We start from the raw sequence: 26,420 nt of genomic DNA on the forward strand, positions 1-26,420 counted from the left end.
TGGCCCTCCAACAAATGTGATCACTTTTAAGTTTTGCTAAACCTTGATGTAAACTTACTATTTAAATTATAGGAAGCTTATTCCCTTTGTCTGCTGTAGCATGATCATTCTTTTTAAGTCAGTAAATAAGAGGAGAGGACAGGGAGAAAAATTTAAAAATAAAAGTAAAAAATTTAAAAATAAAAGATAAAAATTGTAAAAGTCAGTAAGTAATTTTCCGACAGACTTGTCCTGCTAAACTAGTATCACAGTTTCAGTGATGAATCTCTGCCTGCGTGAATTTCTGCTCAGCTTGGTTAATTAAGATTCACAAATATTATCAAGTTCTCTTGAAGAGAGGGCTCTTTCTGATCCTGTTGGACCTCTAGAGTCATATATGCATACGTATTTTTGATTTATCAGCATTTCCATAAATTCTATTTTTCCACATATTTAATTCATGTGCACATAAATATATAAGTCATTTTCAAAGCTTCATATCTAAAAGACTGAAAATATTTTTATAACATCTGTATGTAGGAATTAAATTCTAGTTAAGGCTACATAACCAGAGGACAAGTAGTTATCATTTAACTTATCCTTTAAAATTCTGCATTCTAATACCTATCGTAGGTAAGCATTTGTGTTTTTTGCCATCCATGTCTTTACGATATAATCTACTTAATAACTACTTTGTTGACACCTTAATTCCCTTTTTGTATTTTGTAGGAAGAGGAATGTTTTAAAACTCAGATACTTTACCACTTATTCTCCTCCAGAAAAATCTGTAGCAGATAGGCCTTGCCTTTTCTCTCAGAGAAACTTGTCTACTCCCATATGCATTCAAGAAGGGACTGAATTTTGTCAACATCTCAATTCCTTCAATATTCTTCAAATGCCATTGAGCCCTTTGAAACATAAATTCTCTTCCAAACCCCCTGGTCCAAGAAAAAGTGTATGAGCTGTAGTTCTTACCTCAACCAGAGAAAAGCTATCTATTTCAGAGAGGCATTAACAGGATGTAGAACATTATGTCTCTCTTGGCCCCCACTAGGTGATTTTGTTTAATGTAAATTTCTAGAGCAAACACTCATGATATGAGAACAAAAACATATTCAAGAGCCAAATTTTTTATCTATCATTTTAGATAATTTGTGCCTATCATATACTCTACTACATACTCCTTACATCAAAATATTTTGAAATGTTTGCATGAAATAGTTTACAATTTCAATAGTAAAAGGTATTCTAATTCATACTAAATGATATCTTACAGTATGAGATTTCATATACCAGCTAAGGCTACACCACCAGAATCCAAATCCTCAGCATTGCACCAAAGCATCAGGCATCTGCTACAGGAGCAACCTGAAAGGGAATGTGGAGCCACATCACCACTGCAGTTTTGAAGGACACATGTTAACACAAAGCTCTACTCATCCAGAACAGTTGACGCCACAGTATTGTTAATCTCACTGCTCACAGAAGATGCAGTCAGTTGGATACCCTTATCTAGAGTGGAGATTCTTTCACCAACAATTTCACTGGTGTTCCTCTTTGGCCTCAGCAAAATAATGAAGCACTTGGGAGCAAATATACAACCCAACAAATCATAGCTGGATGCCAAGATTGCGAATATTTCCACAGCCACTTTGAACTTGCCCTTGGTGTTCAAGTAAACAGGGACAAAACAGATCCAGACCATGAAAAAGACCAGCATCCCAAAGGTGATACATTTTCCTTCATAGTAATTATCCGGCAACTGGCGAGCCACAGAGATTGTAAGAGAACATAGCAAGGCTAGGAAGATATCGATCCCAAAGACTGAGCACAAAAACTCTATGGAACCTTCATTACATTCCAGAATGATCTTTGTATTTTGAGCTTCCATGTTCTTGTATACTCTTGGGGGTTCCAATACCAAGTAGGCTGCACATACACCAGTCTCAACTAGAACTGAGATTAGCACAATGATTTTCCGATAAACAGGGTGCATGGATGTAAGTCGAGTTTTGGATTGGGAAATTCTGTAGGCTAAAAACAGAGAAATGGTCTTTCCAAGAATGCATGATAGGCAAAGAGAAAAGCCCAGTGCCAGAGTGACATGGCGGGCCATGCAGGACCAGTCGGATGGCTTGCCAATGAAAAACATAGACGACAGCAGCGTGATGATAAGAGAAACCTGAATAAGAAAGCTCAGCTCCCGGTCATTGGCGTTCACCAGGGGAGTGTGCCTGTACACCACATACACAACCGTGACTGCCGTGACCGCAAGTGCCCCAGAGATGGAGAGAATGACAAGTGTGAATCCCAGGGGCTCATCATAAGCAAGGAATTCCACCTCTTTCAGCACACACTCACTCTTCTGTGCATTTGTCAAGTAGTCTTCACCACATTGTTTACACTTCCTTTGACCTGTTGAACAAAGAACAGGAATTCACTACAAGGAAATCCAATCTCCCCCTTCAATTATGAATAGCACAGAGCAGTCAAAGCCTAAAGCAAAGACTCATAGAAAAATCCCTTTATCTGGAATATCTCAAAATAATCTAATATGGCCTTAGCGTGTACAGATAATATTGTAGAATGAGAATTATTTTAAATCTTAGAAATCAGTCTCCCTTCTCAGTTTCAGCCTTTCCTGCATTAGCCGTTTCCAGTAACATGCTTCTGTCTTTCTACTCCAGTAATTTAATTGAGAAGGTGGTGTGTATCCTCATCAACCTGAGCACAATCCATGAATGAGAAAACAATATGAGAAAATTAAAGCTATTGAGGTGAAACAATCAAGAGGATTGTAAGAGGGATGGGGTTGGTTAAAATACAAGAGTTTTCAGTCTTTCATTCAATATCCCGCCCACAGAAGGGAATTTTGTCTTTGCCCATTCAGCTTTTCCCCTCCTCACCCTCCAGATGTAGATTTGAGGATCAGGTAGAGAAGAACTTAGGATAAGAAGGGAAATAAAAACAACAATCATGCTGCCTGAGGCTGACAAAGCTTTGGAGCATTTGGCTGGGTGGGGCTCTAACAGAGAATATTGGAACATAAGAAAAAACTACTTGATGTGAGTGTATAGTAGATTATGAAGTGTATCTCTTTAATGTTCTTTGAAAGATGAAGGTAAAGATTACAACTCCCTTGTAATCACGTCTGACTGCTAACTGGACTTTTCTGATTGTAACTCTATGCAGAGACTGGGCCACATGGGGTCTAGAGAATTGTTCAGATTATATGGTGCTTATTGTCCACTTTGGGAAAATTTCACATTTTTAAAATTCTCTTTTAAATGACTTGCTATTGAGGGCCATTTGACAAAAAGACAAATACTATTTGTATTTTCAATGGAAGGTAGAGATAAAAATAAATGTGCTCCAATATGCTTCACAAAACTAAGCACACCAAGCCTAGCTAAAATTTTGGTCATGAGAGCAGCAATTTAACAGACTGTGGTAAAGAATTCATAGAGTAGTGGTTGCAGAATGCATCTGCCCTACAAACTTTTAGTTACTTATGACCCTTAAGCCAATTTCCAGTAGGTACGAAATTTTAGATCTTACACATCCAAAGTAGAAAAACAGAGAACTACAAGTCACCTTTTCTCCAATTATGAACATAACTAATATTTAATCTATTTGAGAAGCTAAAATAATTTTAAATACTTTTTATGAATCCACTTATTCATATTTCACATTTCATATATTTTATTTTGCATTTTCCTCTACTAACTTCAAAGTTGTAAGTCTTTTCCCAATTTCAGCAGCTTTATAACTGATATACAATATTATGTTTTCTTCACACTGCACAAAACATCCAATAATTTGATGGATTATGATGATTTTTGTTGTAAGATATTCACACCTATTTGTAAAGAAGATTCCTGACGGTCTCTCTTTGCCAACACACGTGTAATCTAATTGCATTTTAGTATCGGTGAAAACATGATCATCGGTACCTGGTTCCTGTGACACGTATCCGTCGGCACATGGGATGCAGTCAAAACAGCATATCGGTTCCCCCTGACGAATCCCCCTCCGCGTCCCGGGTGGGCACACGTCAGCGCACACTGAATGGGGACACTAGCAAAGACAAATGCAAGAGATGTAACAAAGCCCTTTGTCTCCACTACTGTGAGGCTGAGAAACTTCCCATTTGAATTTCTGCCGGAACTTTGTGATATCCTAGGAAACTCAGCATAGCTGGGTGAAAATAACAGGCAAAGAGATTAACAACATGGACAGCCTAGAGAAGAATTTTGCTAAAATACAGTCTTGTGCTTGATTCTAGAAATGCAGAGCTAATCCTAAACCTACCTTTTTCTAACTCTGGGGATGGAGACTAGGCTCCATGCCCACGGGACTCTGGGGATGGGACCATTTGGCAAGTCCATTCCAGTTTGTGAAGGGCCTATGACCCCAAGAATCATCTTGAGAGCCTGAAAAATATATTTGCTCAGCAAGGTCACCCCAACATAACCTTAAAGTCAACGATGTGTCACAAAGAGTCAGTGGAAAAGAATAATGAAAGATCTGTCCTATCAGAAAAATTGGGAAAGCTTAAAAAAAAAAAGAGGATAAGGCACAGCACTGGAATATCTTCTTGGTAAATGACTTTAGCACTCTCGGTAGTAAATACAGGCCTCCGTTTACATTCTACATGGATGTGCACCTTGAAATCCAAAATAAGTGTGATGTTTGTAAATCAGTTTGTATCTTCATCTACTAGGGATTTTCCTATTTAAAAGGGAGATAAAGTGTTTTTCCATTAAGCAAAGATTTCATTTTGAGAAATCAATAATCGCATTTATATTTATTTTAGAAATCAGAATTTTCACTTCCAGGTAGGGGCTGCACGGGGCTCCCGGTGCCCCGTGTTCGGCACACTTGAACTGCACCCTCGTGGCTGCTGAGTAATTCACCAAAATGACGAACACAAAGGGAAAGAGGAGAGGCACCCGATACATGTTCTCTAGGTCTTTTAGAAAACACGGAGTTTTTCCTTTGGCCACATACATGCAAATCTACAAGAAAGGTGATATTGTAGACATCAAGGGAATAGGTACTGTTCAAAAAGGCATGCCCCACAAATGTTACCATGGCAAGACCGGAAGAGTCTACAATGTTACCCAGCATGCAGTTGGAATTGTTGTAAACAAACAAGCTAAGGGCAAGATTCTTGCCAAGAGGGTTAATGTGTGTATTGAGCATATTAAACATTCTGAGAGCCGAGATAGCTTCCGGAAACCTGTGAAGGAAAATGATCAGGAAAAGAAGGAAGCCAAAGAGAAAGTTATCTGGGTTCAACTGAAGCACCAGCCTGCTCCACCAAGAGAAGCACACTTCGTGAGAAGCAAAGGAAAGGAGCCCAAGCTGCTAGAACCTATTCCCTATGAGTTCATGGCATAGGAGACAAAGCTAATAAAAGCTGTTGGACTCTTAAAAAAAAAAATCAGAATTTTCCCATGTTGAGTTTTCCAGGGCAAATCTGAAGTAGATAACATAGAAAATATTAGAAATCTTTGAGCTAAGTTATAGCATGTAACATTACAGATGTATGTATACACAATAAATGAGATTCTTATGAATTTTTTAATCTGTCAAATCATATTTTAAATGCACTTTGAGGAGTAACTATATAAGAAGGAGTGACAACAAGGCATAGCTGTACAGGCATACCTGTAATAACTATTACAGGAAGGAGTGAAGGCAAGGTATTCTCAAAGGCTGAGAAAGAAAAAATAAAATCACTACAGAAGGAACTGGAATTCCTCTCTCCTGAGCCAGTCTTTGGGAAAGAGCACTCCATAAACCTTATTTTGAAAACATCATGAGCGATTAATTGATGGTTTTTTTGTTCCACTCCTCAGTATCCCTTCCCTTCTCAACCTCTGTGATCTAGCTTACGACCCACTCACCTCACTACAACTCCTCTTGCCATGTCTGACAGCTTTTCCTCTAGCCACATTCTCCCTTGCCTTTCTGCAATATTTGACACTCTTAATCACCTACTGCTTGAAATGCAAGCTCCCTTGGCTTCCACTGGGTCCTTTTACTTAGTTTGTTCTGTTTCCTCCACCTTCCTTATCACTGTGGACATTTTCTTGGGTTTTGGCTTGGTCCTCTGCTTTTACCTCTTGACATAAAGCAGATCATTCATTCTCTTGTCTTCAATCAGCATCTCTACAGAATAACTCCCAAATCTTGATCTCTGACCCACCTTTCTCACCCGACCTCTATCTAATTCCACGTTCTAAACTTCCAACACATCCCTACCTTGAGATCCTACCATCACCTCAAATTCAACATGTCTGAAACTATCCCCATCAACCCATCCCTATTCCTCCTCCAAAATTCCCCATTTCTGTCACCAGCACCACTATTCTCTTCCATCATCCCCAAGCTTATATTCTATTACCTACCTGGATGTGCCCTCTCCTTCACTCAGGCCCATCTTCTCCCCAACCACCAGACTCAGTTTACCACTATGACTTAAATCACTTCTTATATTGTCCTGTAATTGTTTGATGCAAGACAGTTCCAGGTCCAATCTGTCAGTAAATCCAGAGTCTTGCTATATCCAGAATCTAACAACTTTTTGCCACCTCCATCACTGCTATCCTAGTCCAAGCTTCCTTCATTATTTTGAATGAATGTATGTTCTTCTAACAATTTCCTTGGTTCTGAGCTTACCCCCCCACCCCTCCTCCCCAGTCTATTTGCAGTATGGCAGACAGAATGATCCTTTAAACCCCTAAGTCAGATCATGGCTCTCCTCTGTCAAGACTTTCATAGCTTCCCTTTTCACTCGGTGCAAAAGCCAAAGCCCTTCAACAACCAACAAAGCCCTACCTCTGACCCTCTCTCCCCTCTCTGACCTCCTTTCCTACTCTCCCTCTCTTTCACTCTTCGCAGCTACATGGACCTCTTTACCGTTCCTCCAAAATGCCAAGCACAACCCTGCCTGGGAATTAGAAGCTGCTGTTCCCTCTGCTGAAAATACTCTTCTCCAAGATGATGCATGGATTCACTTCACTTCCTTTTGAATTTTTGTTCAAATGTCACCCCAGTGAAGGCTTTCCTGACCATACTCTATGAAATTATAGGGCAACACTCCCCCCAGCACTTCCTGTCTCAAGCCCTGATATTTGTTTCTCCTCAACGTTATCACCCTTTAAAACACTGTATAATTTCTCTGCTGTCTTGTTTATTGCTTATTTCCATCCACTGAAATCTTAGGTCCATTAGGTAGGGATTTGTTCCATTTTGATGTAACCTCAGTTCTTATGCACCTATAATATTGTGCCCAATAAGTATTTGCTCAGTTAATTAATTAATCAGATGGTAAGTACTTTGAGGGCAGTGGCTTTTTATTTATTTATTTATTTATTGCCATGCTTAACCCAGGGTTGGACTCATAGTAGATGTGTAGTAAATGTGTATTGGATTACATGTGAAGCAATTTCACTATGCAAATATAACCCTAATTTTAATACAGAAGAAAAATAAAATTACTATACTCTACTGAAACATTATTAAAATAGAAATCTACTATTACATTTTACAATTTTTCCAACAATTGTTAATAGAACAAGCATTCCATGAAACTTGTATATACAAATAATGACACCCTCCCTTTTTTATATAAACAGTATATTGAGCACCTACTATTAATATATACCTAGCAAAAGGAATATAAAAGTGAAGTCAAGCCACATCCATTAAGTAGCTCACCATCCATGGAGAGGTGGCTTAGAGAAGCTCTGTTCTTTCTACAAAGATAGAAGTGTTATATGAATGTATCTGCACTGTCCTATATGGTAGCCCCTAGCTACATGTGGCTGTTGAGTGCTTGAAATGCAGCTAATGTAATTAAGGAACTGAATTTTACATTTTATTTAATTTTAATTCATTTACATTTTTAAAGCTATCTATGGCTAGGGGCTACTTTATCGGACAGAGCAGATCTAAGTCAAAGAAATAAAATGAAACAGAGAGCTCTGGCTCCTACAGTGGTAAACACTGACAACTTGCTATTTTTACATCCAGCCATAAAGTTTTCAAGTGCTACTTAAGGATGGCCAAGGAAAAGAGAATCTAGGGTGTATATATGCATGTGCGTATGCTTTTGTGTGTGCGTCTGTTTATTGCTACCGATGGAAAGCAGAGAGTAATAGACTGATAATCAGATAAAGATCTCATAGGCATCTGGCACAACATAGAAGCTCAGAAATCTTGAGTTCCTTGTCACTTATTCTTACATGCTTTCCCAGGATAATTTGAAAGATTGGGGATCTCAGACCTCAGGTCAAGAGGGAAGATACATGAATAATAAACAGGATGAAAAAGGACCCCACTTCTAAAAAAAAATAAAAGTCCTATGGCAGCAAAGAAAAAGCATTCTCTGGTTATACTGACACAACTTTCATCTCTCTCAATTCTCCTGCTTCCTCCATTCTGAGATTCACATAGAAGATTAAATTGCCACTGCTCTTCCCCCACCCTATTGCCTTACTGTAACTCTACAGGGCACCCTGTAATAAACACTAAATTAGATTATCAAAAATGCTATAGCTCGGTTGGGTGTGGTGGCTCACGCCTGTAATCCTAGCACTCTGGGAGGCCGAGGCAGGCAGATAGCTCAAGGTCAGGAGTTCGAAACCAGCCTAAGCAAGAGTGAGACCCCGTCTCTACTATAAATAGAAAGAAATTAATTGGCCAACTAATATATATAGAAAAAATTAGCCAGGCATGGTGGTGCATGCCTGTAGTCCCAGCTTCTCAGGAGGCTGAGGCAGAAGGATTGCTTGAGCCCAGGAGTTTGAGGTTGCTGTGAGCTAGGCTGATGCCACAGCACTCACTCTAGCCTGGGCAACAAAGCGAGACTCTGTCTCAAAAAAAAAAAAAAAATGCTATAGCTCTACTTTCCTGAACTAATAGTTTATTAAAGGTAAAAAAAGTTCAGGTATCTGGTAAATGAGTGATGGGATTTCTGCTTAACTTTCCACCAGCACTTTTCTAGGGGTTGCCTGCACATTATGTACCCAGAGGACCCTGTCCTCTAGCTCACCAACCACCACTCTTGTAAAATATTCAGAACTGCCGTCCTGCATACCAACAGCCCTCCTGTTACTATAGGAGAAGGAAGAAGAAAAATTGTAATAATAATTGATGATAAATAATAATGCTCCAGGTAATAATGCTCAAAAAAATAACAATAATGCATAACTATAAGAGCACATAAATAATAATAAAAAGAATCGATTTTTTAAAATCTGAGATAAGCATTTTACATCCAAAACCAATACATCTAGTCCTCAAAGCTTACTTCCACTTCCTCCCAGGCCAATTTTGGAAACATTATTTGAAAAGAATTTTGAAACTCGTGAAACTCACCTTTTTCTCATAAAATATCCCAATATGGTATTTTTTTGAATGATATACACTAAAGTTTATTAACATGTATGTGTGTTCATACTACACCATACTGGTAACCAGTGTTTCCTACCTCAGATTATATTATGAACTTGTAAATTTTTCCTCCCATACTTTGACCCTGGAAATAAATAACAACAACAACAACAAAAAAAACACAGGGAAGAAGAAATGAAGTTCTTCTAGAACTACTGTCAGAAGGGAAGAGTAAAACTTCTTGTTGTCCCAGAAGTCTAGCTATTAAACTGTAAATCCCTCCACACATCCTCCAAGAAGAACACACAAATTTTTTTAGAGGGGCAGAAGTAAATAAAACCACACATAACCCATGACTTCAACATCACAATGAGCATGAGAACACTACAAACTTTTAACTACTTGTAAGTAGAGAAATTGCCATGAAATTCCTGGAGAGTTGTCTCTGGAGTTCCCTCCTTGGTGCTGGGTATGTTGAAAATGAGGGGACTCTAAAAAGAATGCAGAAAAGAGTAAAGGTAAGCAGAGAACCTAAGGTTGGCAGAGAGCAGATAAAATCATTCTCAGAAGGAAAAGGTTCCATCCTGCACTAAAACAAGTCCAAAACCTTGTAGAAACAGGGCTGGCTATAGGCAAGGGACTTAAACTTGAAAGTGGGGCTCAAAGTGACAGTTTCAGAAAGGCACCACTTTAGTGGGGTCAGAAGATATATAGAGAGACATTAGTGTCTTTTTGAGGTGTGGTACATGGGAGAGAAGAGGAAGAAATTAAGGATCCTACAGAAACAAGTGTAAACCATAAAATCAAAAGACACATCAAGCTCTCCCTTACCACACAAAAAAGGTCTTCCTTAAATATGCACTTCACTATACTAATAGATGAAGGCAATCTTGAAATGGGGACTGTGTAAGCCACCCCAAACCCTCATTCTTATCCATAAAAATAACCAAAAATAGAATTGTACTTCCAGATAAGTCCACTATAGGAAGAAAACAGAAAATCAAAATATTCCAGCTGTTTAAAATTTCTCTTCAAAACACACACAAACACACACACACACACAAAACCATTAAACAGAAGAATATTACTGTATTCTACATACCAATTCTACATACCAATTCTAATACAATTAAATATTCTCAGATAAACACTTGAGATGTGTAAAATTATCTTGAATCAGAAATATAAAAATTAAAAATCAATAGGTATAATATTGGAAGAAATGAAAAAGTTCATTTTACTCAGGAGAGAAACCAAAGAAAAAGACACAAACCATTACATAAATTAAGAATAAAATTACAAAGGTTACAAAGGTTCAAAAAGAGTATATTGGAATGAAAATTTAACGAGGGTCATTAAATAAAAGCAAGAAAAAACAAAGATAATAAAAATGAAGTTTGTGGCTCTGACTCAGGCAGGGCAAAGGCAGTATATGTAACCTAAACATTTGTTCCCCCATAATATTCTGAAATTAAAAATATATATAATAATAATAAATTAAAAATTGTTTAAAGTAAAAATGAGATTTTATTTTAAAAAGCAGATATCATCAGAGAGAAAGTGGATGGATGAAATGAAATACAGACAAAGGAGTTTAAACGCAAGTATGATTGGAGGACTTGAAGAAGAAAAAAAAGTAATAAAACTAATATTTTAAACTATAATCTAAGAAAATAAAAGATTTGAATCTATCCATTGAAAACATGTGTACTGTGCATGGAAAAACTGATTTGGAAATGACCAACTCAGGGTGTTTGATATTCCATAAGTGCCTGAAACAACACAGAAATGCAATTCTAAACCAAATATGATGTCAGAGCAACTAACCTCTGATGATTCAGTGTTCCAAAATATTGTCGTATTCTTTGTGATCACAAGTTCAAACATAGAATTTGTAAATACATAATCTCCCACCTTCACAAAGGCAATATTCCCATTATCATCTAATTGCCAATTTAGAATATCATAGTAACCAGTCACATCTCCATTTTCATCGATCTCTATTCTTCTTCCATCATGGGTTGTAAACTTAAGTGTCTTCAAATAGTACATTAGCTAGAAAGCAAGGAGAAAAGAACATCAGGGAAAAAAAGCAAATTGTAAAAAGTTGATTGTCTAGAAAAACACGGTTTTATAAAGAAAATAATTTCAAACTCATATATAATTCATGGGTTTGGATTTTTTCCTCCTCCTTTACACCTTTACTGTCTAATACAATAATCTTTAGCCACATGCGGCCATTAAAAGGTGGTTGGCCAAATTGAGATGTGCTGTCAGTGTAAAATACACACTGGACTATAAAGACTTAGTTCACATGCACACAAAAGAATGTCAACTATCTCATTAATAATTTCACATTATTGTTTTGATATTATCATGATTATGATTATACACTAAAATATTATTTTAGATATATTGGGTTAAATATAATACATTATTAAATTTAATTTCATCTGTTTCTATTTTTTAATTTGGCTATTAGAAAAAAAAATTTGTATTTTTATGGCATATTTGAAAGTAATAGATACTATAGGAAAATGATAAAGTAGAGCAGGATAAGGAGGATTAGGAAAGCAGTGGGCAGAGGATGGGGAGGCCATGGGAGTCACAGTTTTAAATCAATGAGAATGTATGTGTGATGTAGAAGGTGACGTTCTACCAAAGACTGAAGGAGGTACAGAAGTTAGTCCTGTGGTATGCTTCCAAAGGCCTTGAGGCAGCAGTGCACCAGGAGAATTCAAGAAACAGCAAAGGAGTCCTGGTGGATGGAACAGAGTAAGCCCTGAGAGGAGAAGGGGGTTGTTTAGAGACCAGGTAGGGTTCGTGGGTCATGGTGAGGACTTAAGCTTTTGCCCTGAGTGACATGGGGAGCCTTGCACAATTTTAAGCAGAGGAGTAACACAGCCAGTCTTAATTTTTGCAGGCTTCTGTGTGGCAAGGAAGTGGCAGGGAGGTCAACCAGAAATCTCTTAAATTAATCTTAGCAAGAGACAATAGTGGCTCAGGCCAGAGTGGTAACAGACAGAGGAGGTGGTGTGAAGTGATCAGATTCTAGATATATTCTGAAGGCAGGACCGACAGAATTTGCTAATCAATCAGATATATAATGTGAGAAAAAGAAAGAAGTCAAGGCTATTTCCAAGGATTTTGCCTTAAAAGGGAAGGAAAAGCTTCTATTAGCTAAGATGTGGAAGCCTGGGGGGGAAACAAGGTTTCCCCTCTTTTATTTTTAGTTAACATGTAGTAATTATGCATGTTTGTGGGATATATAGTGATATTTTGAACCATGTATACAATGCATAATGATCAAATCAGGGTAAGTAGCATATCCATCACTTCAAACATTTGTTATTTTTTTGTGCTGTGATCTTTTCAAATCCTGTCTTCTAGCTCTTTGAAAATATAATAAATTGTATTGAACAATTTATTGTTCAATAATATTGAACAACTTATTGTTCAATAAATTCAATAAATTGTTTAATATTGAACAATTTATTGTTCAATAAATTGTTAATGAACTATATTAATAAATTGTAGTGAACTATATTCACCCTACAGTGCTGCAGAACACCAGAACTCATTCCTCCCATCCAGCTGCAATTTTATATTTGCTAATCAACCTCTCCCCACACTCCGCTCAGCTCCACCCTTCCCAGCCTCTAATACCCACAGTTGTACTCCCTACTTCCAGGAGCTCAAATTCTTTTTAGCTCCCACATATGAGTGATAAAATGTTGGATTTAGAAGTGAATATCCATGAGTTCATGTTGGTATAAATAAATCAGTGGAGGAGGAATAGAATTCCAGCTAATACATGTAGAAGAATGAGGGGAATAGAAAATCATCACTTTTCAAACAACACAGTAGCTGTTGTTTCAGGCAAGAAGAATCATCAATGGATGCTAAGATTTGTGGTCAGAAGCTCAAAATACTTCTCCAGAAGATAATTATCAATTACAAAGGAAAGCATAGTAACTTCACAGTGGGAAAATGAGGTGACATCACTGTGATTAAGTGACCAAAGTTATTAATAATATCAACAATAAAGGTACATAATTATATCAGGATATAAGGCATAGGAAAGGATACAACATCACTTCTACGATATTCTTGCCAAAAATTCAAAACCTCACTCTAATCATGAGAAAAAAATTAGACAAACCCAAATTTAAAATATTCTAAAAATAGCTGACCAGTTCTCATCAAAAGTATAAAAGACATGAAAAACAAGGAAAGAAAGAAAAGCTGCCACAGATTGGAGGAGACAAAGAAGACACAAAATTAGATGCAATGTGCGATTGATTTGAAAATAAAAGTGAAAATGAAGATGCGATGTTTCCGGCCACCATAGACTCTGTAGGGCATGACAAGCAATTTAGTAGCAAAAGAGTAAAATGGTCATGGAAGGAGATAAAATCAGAGATGCTGACAGAGCCTGGATCGCGAAGGGCTGATGGTGCCAGACCAGGGATGCTCATGCTTTATTCGTTGTAGGTAAGAGGGGAGGTCCTGAAGACACAAGCAGGGGAGCATTCTGTAGGTGTGCATCTTGGGGAGACCACTCAGACTACCATGTCCCAACATGAGCTTCTGGGATTAGGCCTGAAACAGGAGATGTGAAAGCCAATTTCCAAGATGGCCCAGTCATCTTCACCTCCAGCATTCATTCCCTTCCCATACTGCATGAAGACTACATCTTCCAGTTTCCTTTTCAGCAAGATACAATCACATGACTAAATCCTGGCTAGTGGGATATAAGGAGAATGGTATATATTATAATTTCCAGAAATTATCCTTAAATGGAGGAGTGTACACATCTTGGCCTTTCCTCTTCCTGCTGGATAGAATGTGGACATGATGTTTGAACCCCTGGTAGCCATCTAGGATTATGAGGCGAACCCCATATTGTAGATGGTGAAACAACATGATAGGGAGTGGGTCCCTAAGACACTCTTTCAGTCCTAGAATGCTTATCTCTAAACTTCATTTATGTGCAAAAAAAAAAAAAAAAAAAAACCCTATGTTGTTTAAAACACTGTTTTAGGGAGCTTTCTGTCATCCACAACAAATCTAATAAAAACTTTGTTAACAAATGGGAACTTTAAAATGCCCATTTAGGCCACGCAAGTAAGCCATTATTTTAGGTGGGCATGTGATGAAATCATGTCTATTACATACAAAGGCAAATCAGGGGTTTTAATGTCATGAATTCTTATCATTTTCAAGCTATATAATGAAGTCAAACAAACAGCAACTTACCTGCCAAGGCTCAAAGTCAGGTATGTATGCACAGGTGTTTCCTGGAACATATGGCCCACGACCTTCTTCGCATGTGCTGAGACTATCCAGAGCATAAGCCATAGAATACACAGCTTGTTTGACGTTGTTCGTAATTCTTAGCTGAGACACATCCAGATAGGTGTTTTTCAGATCTTCCAACTTCTCTTCTCCAGTACAGAACGTGTCAGACATGGCATGCAATCTGTCTTCTTTACCAGTCATATTCACTCTATGGTCACTGTTGTATGGAACATTGCTGTTGGGCCAAGTACAGTTAAAAGCAGTTTGCCAGAATTCAATGGTCAGGACGTCATTTGGATCCTTGCTAGGATGTACATCATAAAGAAATTCTTTCAATCCTGGTATATCAGTTCTTGGTATTGCAAATCCAATACTGCCACCAAAATATGGAAAATATTCAGGCTTTGCAATGAGGGCTGAGGTAATCCACGCTTCGCTGGCTATCCATGTTCTGTCAGTTATGTTATGGTAAACCATCTCCAGCACAAAAGGACTGAGGTCAATATCAGATGCATAAAGCACAATGACTCTGGCAGTGGAGGTCTTTATGGCATCAACAGCTCTTTGCATTTTCTCATAGGAATAGACTTTGGGAATGATTTCAGAGAATGCGATGCAGAGGTTGGCATTCTCCATATTTTCCTTAAAAATTTTTACTCCATATTTTCCATAATCATCATCAGCTGCTATAGTGCCTATCCAGCCCCAGCCAAAGTGCTGGATAAGTCTTACCATGGCCTCTGACTGGATCTTATCACTGGCTATTGTGCGAAGATAAGAAGGAAACTGATATTTGTCACTAAAAATTGAGCAAGTAGAGGCATAGCCCACCTACAATTGAAAATATTCATGCGGTTATTAGAAAGAAAATAGCCAATTTCAAATTACAGAATTTCAGAATATTTTTATTGGAGAGGGAGGGAACTTAACCATTCTTCTCTCTGTATTCTCACATCCTTCTATTCACAAAATGACTTCTACTCCTCTCCCTACTCAGCAGGTGGGAACTGGGGGAGGGAACACTATGGGCCTCTCTATCCCCCCTTTTCCTACCCCGTCCCAAGGGATTTGGAAGAGCTCATTATTAACCTGATGACATTCAATGCACTACTTTTTACAGGTGGGGTCACAGCAGTAAAAAGGAAGCCATCTGTCCTTTCCCCTTGCACCCCAGAAATTAGGGGAGTGAGTAGCCATCCACTCAGATTTACCTTCTCAGCCATACAGATGATGGGGTGAATGGACTCAGTCCACTTGGCAAACCCAGTCCTTCCTTCTCTCTCTCTCTCTCTCTCTCTCTCTCTCTCTCTCTCTCTCTCTCTCTCTCTCTCTCTCTCTCTGTCTCTCCCCCTCTCCCATGTCTACTTTCTGTCTTGTTTTCCTCTTCTCTTTTCTTATTTTTCTCTGCCAGGACTTCAGAGTAAGAAGGTTTCAAGATTTAGCTTAAGAAAGGTGGTAGAAAGCACCACCTCGATTTCAGGTGTAACCCATGTTCTCTAACAAGGTTACTAGAAGCCCTCATTTTATAGGCACTTGTCTAGATAAATGAAGAGGTATTTTTTTCTCATTTGGCCAGTGGTCCTTGTATGTATTTTCTATTATTGGGAACCTAAGAATGGAGGTCAGATGAATTCCTCACCGTCTTATATGCATTTCTGCTATAGCTTACCCTCTATCTACCTCACCACTCTACAGTTAAGAACATTCTCCTTTATCCCATCCCATTCCTCTCTCATATTATTAATGTATTATCTCCAATAGGACCTCCTATATTATAGTTTCATAGCTCCATGACTGTCAATGTCTTCATGGGTGCCAGACTATTCCTATTTTCTCTTTCCTCTCCCCTATGTCCTATTCTTACTTCATTGGCTAAAGTTTACGTTCTTCTTTGGAATCATGCAAGGCAGCAACACCATGGAGGCCATCTTTAGAAAAAACAATCCTGTTTAAGAAGCAGAGACATCGGATTTCTAACTCTGGCTGCATAATTTATCAGTGTAAGATCTTAGATCCAAGTTTCTTAAACCTTCTGAACCTTCGTTTCCACATAAGCGAAATCAGGGTGATAATATCTACATGTGAGGTTGCTCAATATATCAAATGAGACAACAAATTGGAAGTGTCTGTCACATAGATTTCTTTTAACTTCTTTGCAGATTTACTACAAGGATTTAAATGAGAAAATCTATCTAGATGTTTCTAACCAGTGTCTGAACCACACAGTCAATTTGGTGGAAGATTGAGCTCACAGGAGCAGCAGTGTGAGCTGCACGAAGCCCACACCTGCAGTGTCAGCCGCGTGACCCAAGCTCTCCTCTTTGTTCTGTTTCTCTGTATTTTCCTGCTCCCCTACATTTGTATTTGCAGCTTTATAAGAAATACTATATAAATTATTTTTACAATTATTTCAAGCTCACCCATTACTTCAGTAACATGAATAAGCTTAATAATTCACATTAATAAGTCCTGACAATTGATACTTTAACAACCTATCCTTAGAGATAATTATGAGCTTTATTTATATTTTCTTAATAATCCCTTTTTTCTAACATTATCTTCTTATGTTTAAATGTGTCACTGCCTCTGAACTTTAAATAGTCTGTAAAGTTAGCATCCTCAAAACCCTAGCCATCTTGCAAAATTCCCAGGCTCATTTCACCATGTTAGTGCATAAACAAAAAGCGTCATGAATAATAAGCATTAATATAGGCAAGAAACACGTGAGTTCCTTATACCATCTATTGATCAACAAACATGTATTTATCAGGCACCTACACGGTGCTTCACAGAGTGCTATAAAGTATTACACCTAGTGAGATGCCAACCTACAAATCACTGGGTCACCAACCTCAAGCCAAAAATTAAAGCAGGGTGCCAAGGGATGTAGAATATTTTCAAATCGGCTCTAAGGAGGCATCAATTCACACTTGCTAACGGCCCATCTGAACATAGTAACTAGGGGCTGCAGCATGACCACCACCCCTGCTTGTCTCTGCAACTTAACCCAGCCTCACCAGAGCACCTTGCTACTTACTGCAATTTCCACAAACACGGTTTGTAGGGAGCTTTTAAAAGTATTTTATTTTTTATTTAAATAGATTTAGGGGGCACAAGTGCTTTTCGTTACATAGATGTATTGTGTCATGCTGAAGTTAGGGCTGTCAGTGTACCCATCGCCAGAATAGTGTATATTGTACCCAACAGGTAGATTTTTAAACCTCGGCTCCTCCCACCCAGTTTTTGGTTTTTAATAAGTCTGTACCCGGCGCTGTATTCTGAGATACCTGAGGTAAATAATACAATCCTAGAATCCTTGAAGCAGCAACTGATAAGGATGATCCACCTGCTCCAATAATTCCTGCCAGAAATGCTCCGGTGCTGTTTCTAAAATTGGGCTTATTTTCTTCCTGCCCTGTAAGGAACACCAAAGCCGCTTCTACTGATTTGGAGATGGTGAAACAGGTGTCAAAGATCTGATAGCCCAAAGTGATGTTGGGCAAAATATCCTTCCTCTCGTTAATCTCCTTGATTGTGTGGATCATTGTTTTCAGCCAACGAAATCCCCGAAAGTTAAACCTGATAAAGAAATAGCTTTTGTAAATTAGTAGGTAGATCTTTGAGGGGAAAAGCAGTTTTCGATTGGGGTTGGTGATCAGAGCATTTTGTCAAAACATCAGCAGTCACCTCCGTTGTCTGAATGTGTTAATTTTTCATAAATGATATTACAAACTTGAAGGATTCAAGTATGAATCATAATAATTACTCACTGGTTTTGATTGGGAAACACTTTTTTGGATGTTTTCATGCTCTATCTATATATATGCTATAATCTTCTCAAACTGCTAATTATCAGTTTTCACAAAAAATATTCTTATATTCACAATTCTCCCCACAAACCTGCACCCATATCCCCTCAAAACACTTTTCCCCAATCATCGGAAGTCCCTAGTGCTATATGAGTCTCCTCTCTCTCCTTCTTGCCTTTTCTTTTCTTCTGCACATTAATTATAATTATAAAAATTACATAAATATATGAAAATACCAGTACATAAAATATATATATACTTTGACTCCTATTACATAATTTTTCTGCCATGATTTGATTATTATGGTTGAAAGATTTTTAATTGAAAATGTGTTTTTCCTACTATTCTTACATATAACCATAAACAAGATGCCTCCTCCTTTCCATTTTCTAGCCATTAAAAAGAGAAAATATTTCTCCTGCAGTCCATCACTATATTTTGTCAATATCTTCTCTGTTAAAAACTACTGTATGCCAAGCTCTTTCTTCCCAGTTTTAACCAACTTCAACCTATTTGAAAGCAAGCACCCAAAGACTTTTGTCTCTTGATATCTTTTGTAGCTATCGTATGTAACGCTATGTCTTCTACTCAACAAATATTTTTGAATTAAATATTTACTAAGAAATAATCCTACTGGGAGATAGGAATTTTTTTCCAAGTCTCTTTAATTGGGGTTTCAGGTTACTTTTGTTCTTCACTGAATGTGTAGTTATTGATTCTCCTAGTGCTAGACAATATAAATACAACAGTGTGCAAGGTGGACGTAGTACTGTCTAGGCAAAGAAACTGAAATATAGCCAAGCAGCTCCAGCATAAAATGATAAAAACAAACAAACAAAAAAACAAAAAATAGTGATAAGAGTAGACATAGGGACTATGAAATACAGAGGAGGGACACCTAGCCCTGAAGGAATTAACAGCCACGCTGAAACTTGAAGGATGACGGAAGAACGGAGGAGTGCTGCAGGCAGAGGGAAGAGCCGGTGTGAAGGCAAGAGAACATGTAACATTCAAGGAGGGGAAAGGTCAGCATGTTTGGAGGACATAGGGTGGGAGTGGGTGTGGCACCGTGAAAGGGGAAACTGGAGGACCAGAAGGTACCAGAACAGATGGGCTTTATCATCCTAAGATACTTAGTTTCCAAATTTATAATGGTGACCGTAAAAGTTTTTGAAATAAATATAGCAATATCTCTTTAAAGTAATAGAACAATACATTTCAAGAGCTAGAAAAATATTCATCTGCTTTGAACCACTAATTTCACCCTTGAAAATTTATCAGAAGGTACTATTCTTCCCAAAGGAAAAAGCTACATGCCCCAAACTGTTCATTACAGAATTATTTACGATATTGGAAAACTGGCAAGAACTTCACATGCTCAGTGATAATAAAAGATGGAACATTGACCTGATGGAAACATTTTTTTCATCATTAAAAAGCTATAAAGAAATTACACAACAGTATGCATATAATATTAAGTGAAACAGGCAGTATGCAAAGTTGTTTCCGTACTGTGATTAAAAATATATATAAAGTATATGAACATTTGGATAAGGATTAACAGGGAATTTTTTTAAATGAGCACAGGATAATTACTGGAAGGGTGGGATTTGGATGATTTTTCTTTTATTCATTGATTTTCATTACAGTAGTCCTGGTATTATTATACAATGTACACCTTTTTCCCTCAGAAAATTTCTCTAAATCCTACCTTAGTTTAGATCAATGAAAACAGGAATTAAAATATTCCCTTCCTCATTTAATTTTACTGTCTTCCTCTGATGAGCAACACTTTCAGATTAATAGTAAGTCTTCCTCTTTTATATACTTTAGCTAGTAGCCAACCAAAATTAGTATCTTGTTAAAATTGTGGGTTTCAGAATGAGATTTCTCCAAACCCCAAGGCGAATTTCTAGATTGGTTATACCTAAAGGTTAATTATGTCCAAATGAAATCATTATGAGAGTAGGCCCAGCCTGGCTTCTGAAGACCACATAGGCCAGGCCTTCCATGAGGACTCTCCCACCAGAAGAAAAAGTTGCTTCACATGGAGTATTAAGAGGCCTGGAGAACATTGGGGTTGGATACAGATAGGAGGGAAATGTTGAGTGTTATAGGTGAAAATGAATTATACAGTTCTAATTTTGAAGAAATATATCAAACACTTAAAAAATATGGAATGTTATCAATATTCAAAACACATAAGTATATTTAGGATGGATTAAAATGCTGGGGAAAGTTTTATTTTAGCCTTGTATAAAATATGAGCAATTTGGGTTTCAATCAAATCAGGCTGGGAGACAAGCAGAATACCCACAATAATGCCTTGCATAACTGATCCACATTTGGGGCAAGAAACTGGCTTTTTAGATTCCCTAGACCACATGAAACAACTCTCAAGAGAAAAGCCAATCAACAGACACCAATCGCGAGATGACTAGGCTATTACAATCAACAGACATAGACTTTAAAGTAGCTATTGCAACCCATGAGGTGAGGGCAAACCCTCCTGAAACAAATGTAAAAATAAAAGTCTCAGAAAATAAATAGAAGTTATGCTTTCAGTGGAAATTTTAGAATCAAAAGACCCCTCATCTCAGTTCATCTCTTGTAGAATCTTCCCTACAGAGACTTTGGACCCAGCCTAACCACTGCCTCCTCAATTCACTTCTTCTGCTCTTCTCTTTTGAAGGCTTCCTGATGGCAGCTGCTCTGTATGCTCCACAGAATTCTGGTGTCCCCCAGAACTCCCTTCTATTGTAATAACTTGTTTATTCCTTCTCCTAGCTACCTCTTCTGTACAGCTCATTGCACTTGAATGTGTATCAACTAAACCAACTGTTCATACCTGAGCAGTGTGAGACTGTGCAGAGTTTCCCATGTAAAGAATTCTCTTATTAAATAAACTTCGGAAATGCTGCACATTTAGCCCTTTCCTAGGGCTACATTCATAATGTGTGCAGTGTATTACAGGTTCTACAATGTCTTGGTGGTTACCCACATATATTTGAGGTCCAGAATCCTCTTTTCAAGAAGAATTTATCAGTTTGGGAAATATTCTTAAAGTGGAAAAAAAACAACAGTTGGCTGATTCAGAGGTCCTAAAATAAAACCCTAACTCTGCCTTATACATTCCATGTGACCTTGTGCAAGCCATTTAACCTCTCCGAATCTTAGTTTCCTCATCTGAAATGTGAGTATAACATCTTCAACCATTTTAAGAGTAAATAAGTTGTCTTCTGTATTTTAGCACTGAAGAAACAATAATTCTCTTCCCAAGAGTTTCACCTGAGAGAAACAGAGCCAGATCCAATTTATTTTGTTTTTCTTAATGATCAGAGCCCAATAAAAACCAAATAACAAATATAGGAAACAGGTAAATGCCGTTGCTTATTGTCACACAATTGTATGAAGAGGCTGAAGTCAGCTGTCCACACTTGTCTGGGGCAGGCTCTGGAGCTCAGGCCTCTGCTCCATGGGCCCTGCTGGCTCTCGGGCCTCACTGTTGACCCTCTGTTTCCTGCCCCCACGTGTCCCCTTCTGGGTGAGCACCCCTGGTCCCCATCCAGACTATCAGTAGTCCTCAGTCTGGTCCCCAGACTATCAGGGAGACAAACTGACAGTCTTCCATTTCCTTTCTCATTACATTTGTTAAGGGAAGACTTTTTATGTGGGGTCTCAAAATACGAGAGAAAACAGAGCCAACTCCTTACAAATTTCTGAAGAAGGTAAACTTTGTCATTGTTTCCATTCGGTGCCTTTTTATCTTTCTCTTTCTCACATCTTAACACTCACCACTTTCTTCTCTGCCATTCCAAATGTCTCTGCCCCTCATAGCATCCCCAGACTCCTCTGATCTTCCACCACAGCAGTTCATTCAGGGAACCTCTCTCCCTAAATTCACAGCGTCCTCTCCTCCTCTCATCATCTACCTTCGCCACATTTCTATTCCCTCATAGCAGGTAGGATCACGTGAAAAATAACTCATCTTTGGGGTGAATGACTAGTAGCCACCCTCTACTCCTCTCGCTTGCAAATGAACTGTAGAACTTTTAGGAGTAAAAGCCCATTTAAAGGGTGTGGTGCTGACTCTCAGTGCTCTCTGGTTTCTGTTTCCCACCCCTTCCCAAGAGCACACAGGAAGACACAGCACTTTGTTCTCCTAGTCTCCCTCTCTTGTAACTATTATGTGTTTTACATATTCGTGTTGGTTAAGTCTGTCTTGTATCCCCTATTAACTTCCTTTTAAAAGCACACTGTCTTTTCTTTTACGTACGTATATGCCAAATGCATAGCATAAAGCCAAGCTGTGGCCACGCAAATCCTGATTATATTGACTATACAAATCCCTCGTAAGTGAATTATTTTCAAAGTGGAATGTACTTATTTCTCACCGCTGTGTCAACCACAGTGGATATGCCAAATTATTTTAGGGAAGGTGAATTTTAATTTAAAAATATGTGTATTGGCTTTTACATTTAATTTTGCTAGGTAAATAGTCTTCAGAAATTCCAGTAGAGAGTGGAGAAAAATTAACTGATTCAGTTTATGAAATATTAGTGCTTCATAATATGACAAACTCTAAGTCTTCATTTTAAGTTATTAAAGATTGAAGAAGTGAAAACTTCTGTGAAAAATAATGAACTCACTCTACAACAATGTAGCTGCAAGTAAAAGCCCCTCACATCCTTCTCCCCTTTGCTTCACTGTAAGAATAGAAAGCAATTAGAAGGTCCAGGAAAGAGACAAATAATGACTGATTGCAATCCTTTCTTTTTGCCAACAGCATTATAGATGATCCATCCCTTTAATAATATCTCAAATATGGAGCATAAAATATTATTAAAGGGCAAGAGCTGTGATCAGTAAAAATTTAATGGCGTAAGATGTTGTTAAAATTTTTACATCGTGCATTTGCAATTATGACTACTATGTAGCATCATGGGGATGTTTACTACATAATGTAAAATGTCAAATATAAAATTATGTCTGTGCTTTGGTCACAGCAATGCAAAATTTATGGGTGTATTTGTATAAAGGGCTGAGAAAGCATATAGGAAAATGAAAAGAGTTGCTTTGTTAAGGTAGTACCAAATGGTAGTGGATAATTGTTGTCCTTTTAATTGGTCGCATTCTTTTCATATCTGAAGTGTCTCTGTGTGTGTATGTGTGTGTGTGACAACTAATCCATGTTTGCCTTTTTTATAATGGATCACTAGCAAATTCAGATCCCATTTCCTGACAAGACAACTTAAAGGTAGGAGAGTAGAGGCAGAAGCATTCTAGTAGCCAAAGGAATCTTACCATGAACATTAGCTCAGAAATAAATCAGCATTTCCACACCATGTATTTTCACTTGAAGAAAGTTTAGTCCATAACAATTAACAGCAAAGCTGCAACACTGCATAATTCTGCATCATAACTTCTCAAGCTTTATTATATACATGAATCATCAGGAGGTCTTACAAAAATGTAGATTTTAATTCAGCAGGTGTGGGATGCAGCCCAGGATTCTACAATCCTAGCAAGCTCTTAGGCGATGCTGATGCTGCTGGCCCATAGACCATCCTTTGAAGACCGTAAAACCTGTCTTTTTCCTGTCTGAGATACAAAAGTGGGAAGGGACCCGCTTGAGACCAAGCTTTTCCCATATTTAAGCAATGCCCACCTTGGAGAAACTGAGGCCTAATAACAAGAAGTATCTATTCCGAGTGAAAAAGATAGTGTCAGAGTCAGGGCTAGCATCATGGCTCCAGTTCCCGACCCTGACCCTCACACCCACCACTCCTACCCAGCACCTATAATTGATGTAAAAAGAAGACTAAAAGAATGGCTTACCCTTCACATTTTGCTGATACTGGCTCCAGAATAGATTCATTTGCTGGGATGGTCCTGGAGTGAATAGGAAACAGCCCTCCAATAACAAGTGAATGGTTTTTGGCATCTACATACCCATTCAAATCAAACTTGCCCAGCAACCGGCAAGTCTGTTCTTCCTCTTCTTTGCCTTCAGTGCACAATTCAGCCCATAAAAATGCAAGAAATCCTAGGGCCAAGCATTTATTTCTGCTGGCCATTTTAATAAGGTGAGTTTGGGGCAAATTACCAATGTTGAAATTAGACTAGTTTCAATGAGGCACCTAGATGGAGTGTTACCCTGAGTGTGTGTTGCCTGGTCCCCAAGGACTCAGCTTGCTGCCACTTATTTACATAATTGTCATGTCTCAGTCAATCAGAGCCTCACTCTCACAATTTGTGGATCTGGACTAGGAGCTGAGTGATGCTTTTGAAAAGAGACTCATAAAAATTTCTCTTATGCTTAGCAATAATATTTAATGACATAATAGTAGGTTTTGAGTTTTAAAGGGTCATTTCATTTCATAGAAACTGTCCCTTTCTTGTTTATCATAAGTCAGTCTCATTCCTTCTCACTTCAGCCATCCTTGTGGGAGCTTCTCTTACCCTAAAGGTGAGAAAAAGGCATCCTGCTTCATCACAAAGTATTTAAAAAGGTGACTTCAGGCCAAGCTCTCTCCTTCAGGGTATAGAAAAAGTTGGGTAGAGAACCATGGATAGGATTTGGAATAGAAGGCATCATTTTTAATGTGTCCTGCCACTTTTGTTAGTGAGATGGTGGGAAAGCCACTTGATTTCTGTGTTTCAATGTGCTCATCAGTGACTAGTATGGTAATAAGCTATCTTAAGAAAAATTTCATAAAGTCCATAAGAGTTCAATGAACATTTTTTTGATATGCATCATTTTCTTTTACCTGAATTTTAAGGTGAAGTGCTGCCTCAGCTCACTGCTGCCTTTGTCACTGGTCCCATATCCTTGGTTCTTTCCTGAGCATGCCCTCTCCTCCCTTTCTTGCTAGGCCCCTCTGAGACTTGTCCCCCAGTCTCTTTCTCCAGAACAGCTCACCGTGAATTCCCAGTCCCCAGTCTTTCTCTCTGCTCCCTCATAAACATTTCCACTTGGAGTATAAATTCATATTTTCAGACACAATGCAGCAATATGTTTCAGGAGCATGAAAAATCTGTATACTCTTTGATCACATGATTTGACTTCAAAGTATTTATCTCAGGGAAGCAACAGAGATCCACAAAAACATGATACATAAAGATATTGGGTACAGTTTTATTTATAATATTAAAAATGCAACAAACTAAAAGTATACAATGGGGAATTTTTGAATCAGTTATGATTTATTCACTTGATAGAATACAAAGGAGCCATTTAAATCATGTTTTAGAAAATTACAAGGGAAAAGCTCACAATATGCTTAAACAGAAGATAACAAAGCAGCATATAAAATGGAATTCTAAATTTCTAAAATTTAGCAATATTTTTAGTTCTCTCTCACCTGCATATTTCCATTAAAAGGACTGAAAGAAATACTACAAATCAGAAATCAAAAGAAAGAAAAAAGAAGAATTACCTTTTCCTCCACCTTAACAAACAAATCATTTTCATGTTTCCATATTCATTTCCAGTTTAAATTGATGCTTGTGCAATACTCTTTGTTGTTAGATTATGTGTGATTTTAATTTCCATCTTTATACTTTTCTATATTTTCCCACGTTCTACAACACATTGACACCCCACACATATTTGTCACATGACATCATTAGCATCACAGTCGTTTGGGTCCCACTGACCCTTCCATATGAAGGTCATTTCCTTCGCTTCATCCCCACTGAAGGATTTCCCATTTGTTGGCTAAGTATAATCTCCTTCTGATCCTGGGGTATCCCAAAAGAGAGTCTCCCATTACTACTTCACTGGTGAAATCATAGGCCCATGCCTCAGTCTTCCCATGGCCAACTTCTACCCTCACAAATGAGCTAGTAGATGACACACCCCTGGACCCTGACTGAGTGACATCTCCATCTGTCAAATGTTTCACAAATCTCCGTTTTCTGAAG

The 26,420-nt window shown here is 38.0% G+C and overlaps 1 protein-coding gene across 1 annotated transcript; it reads right to left on the reverse strand.

The window, feature by feature from the left end:
- Positions 1-1,411: 1,411 nt before the first annotated feature.
- Positions 1,412-24,571, reverse strand: LOC105856809 (vomeronasal type-2 receptor 1). The gene is made up of 6 exons (XM_012738700.3): positions 24,333-24,571; positions 17,973-18,264; positions 14,644-15,516; positions 11,212-11,439; positions 3,933-4,056; positions 1,412-2,394 (listed from the first exon to the last, which is right to left on the reverse strand). The coding sequence occupies exons 1-6, from the start codon at positions 24,569-24,571 to the stop codon at positions 1,412-1,414; spliced, it is 2,739 nt and encodes a 912-aa protein (XP_012594154.3).
- Between the last annotated feature and the right edge of the window lie 1,849 nt (positions 24,572-26,420).

Source organism: Microcebus murinus, chromosome 1 (assembly GCF_040939455.1).
Source record: "Microcebus murinus isolate Inina chromosome 1, M.murinus_Inina_mat1.0, whole genome shotgun sequence".
Taxonomy (NCBI): Eukaryota; Metazoa; Chordata; class Mammalia; order Primates; family Cheirogaleidae; genus Microcebus; species Microcebus murinus.

Excerpts from the sequence above, each read along its gene's own strand:
- LOC105856809 (XM_012738700.3), bottom strand. The coding sequence starts at position 24,571 with ATGGCCAGCAGAAATAAATGCTTGGCCCTAGGATTTCTTGCATTTTTA. Across the intron at positions 11,440-14,643 it reads CTGACTTTGAGCCTTGGCAG|CTAATGTACTATTTGAAGAC; the intron begins GTAAGTTGCTGT and ends CTTGCTTTCTAG. Across the intron at positions 4,057-11,211 it reads GGAACACTGAATCATCAGAG|TGTCCCCATTCAGTGTGCGC; the intron begins GTTAGTTGCTCT and ends TGTCTTTGCTAG.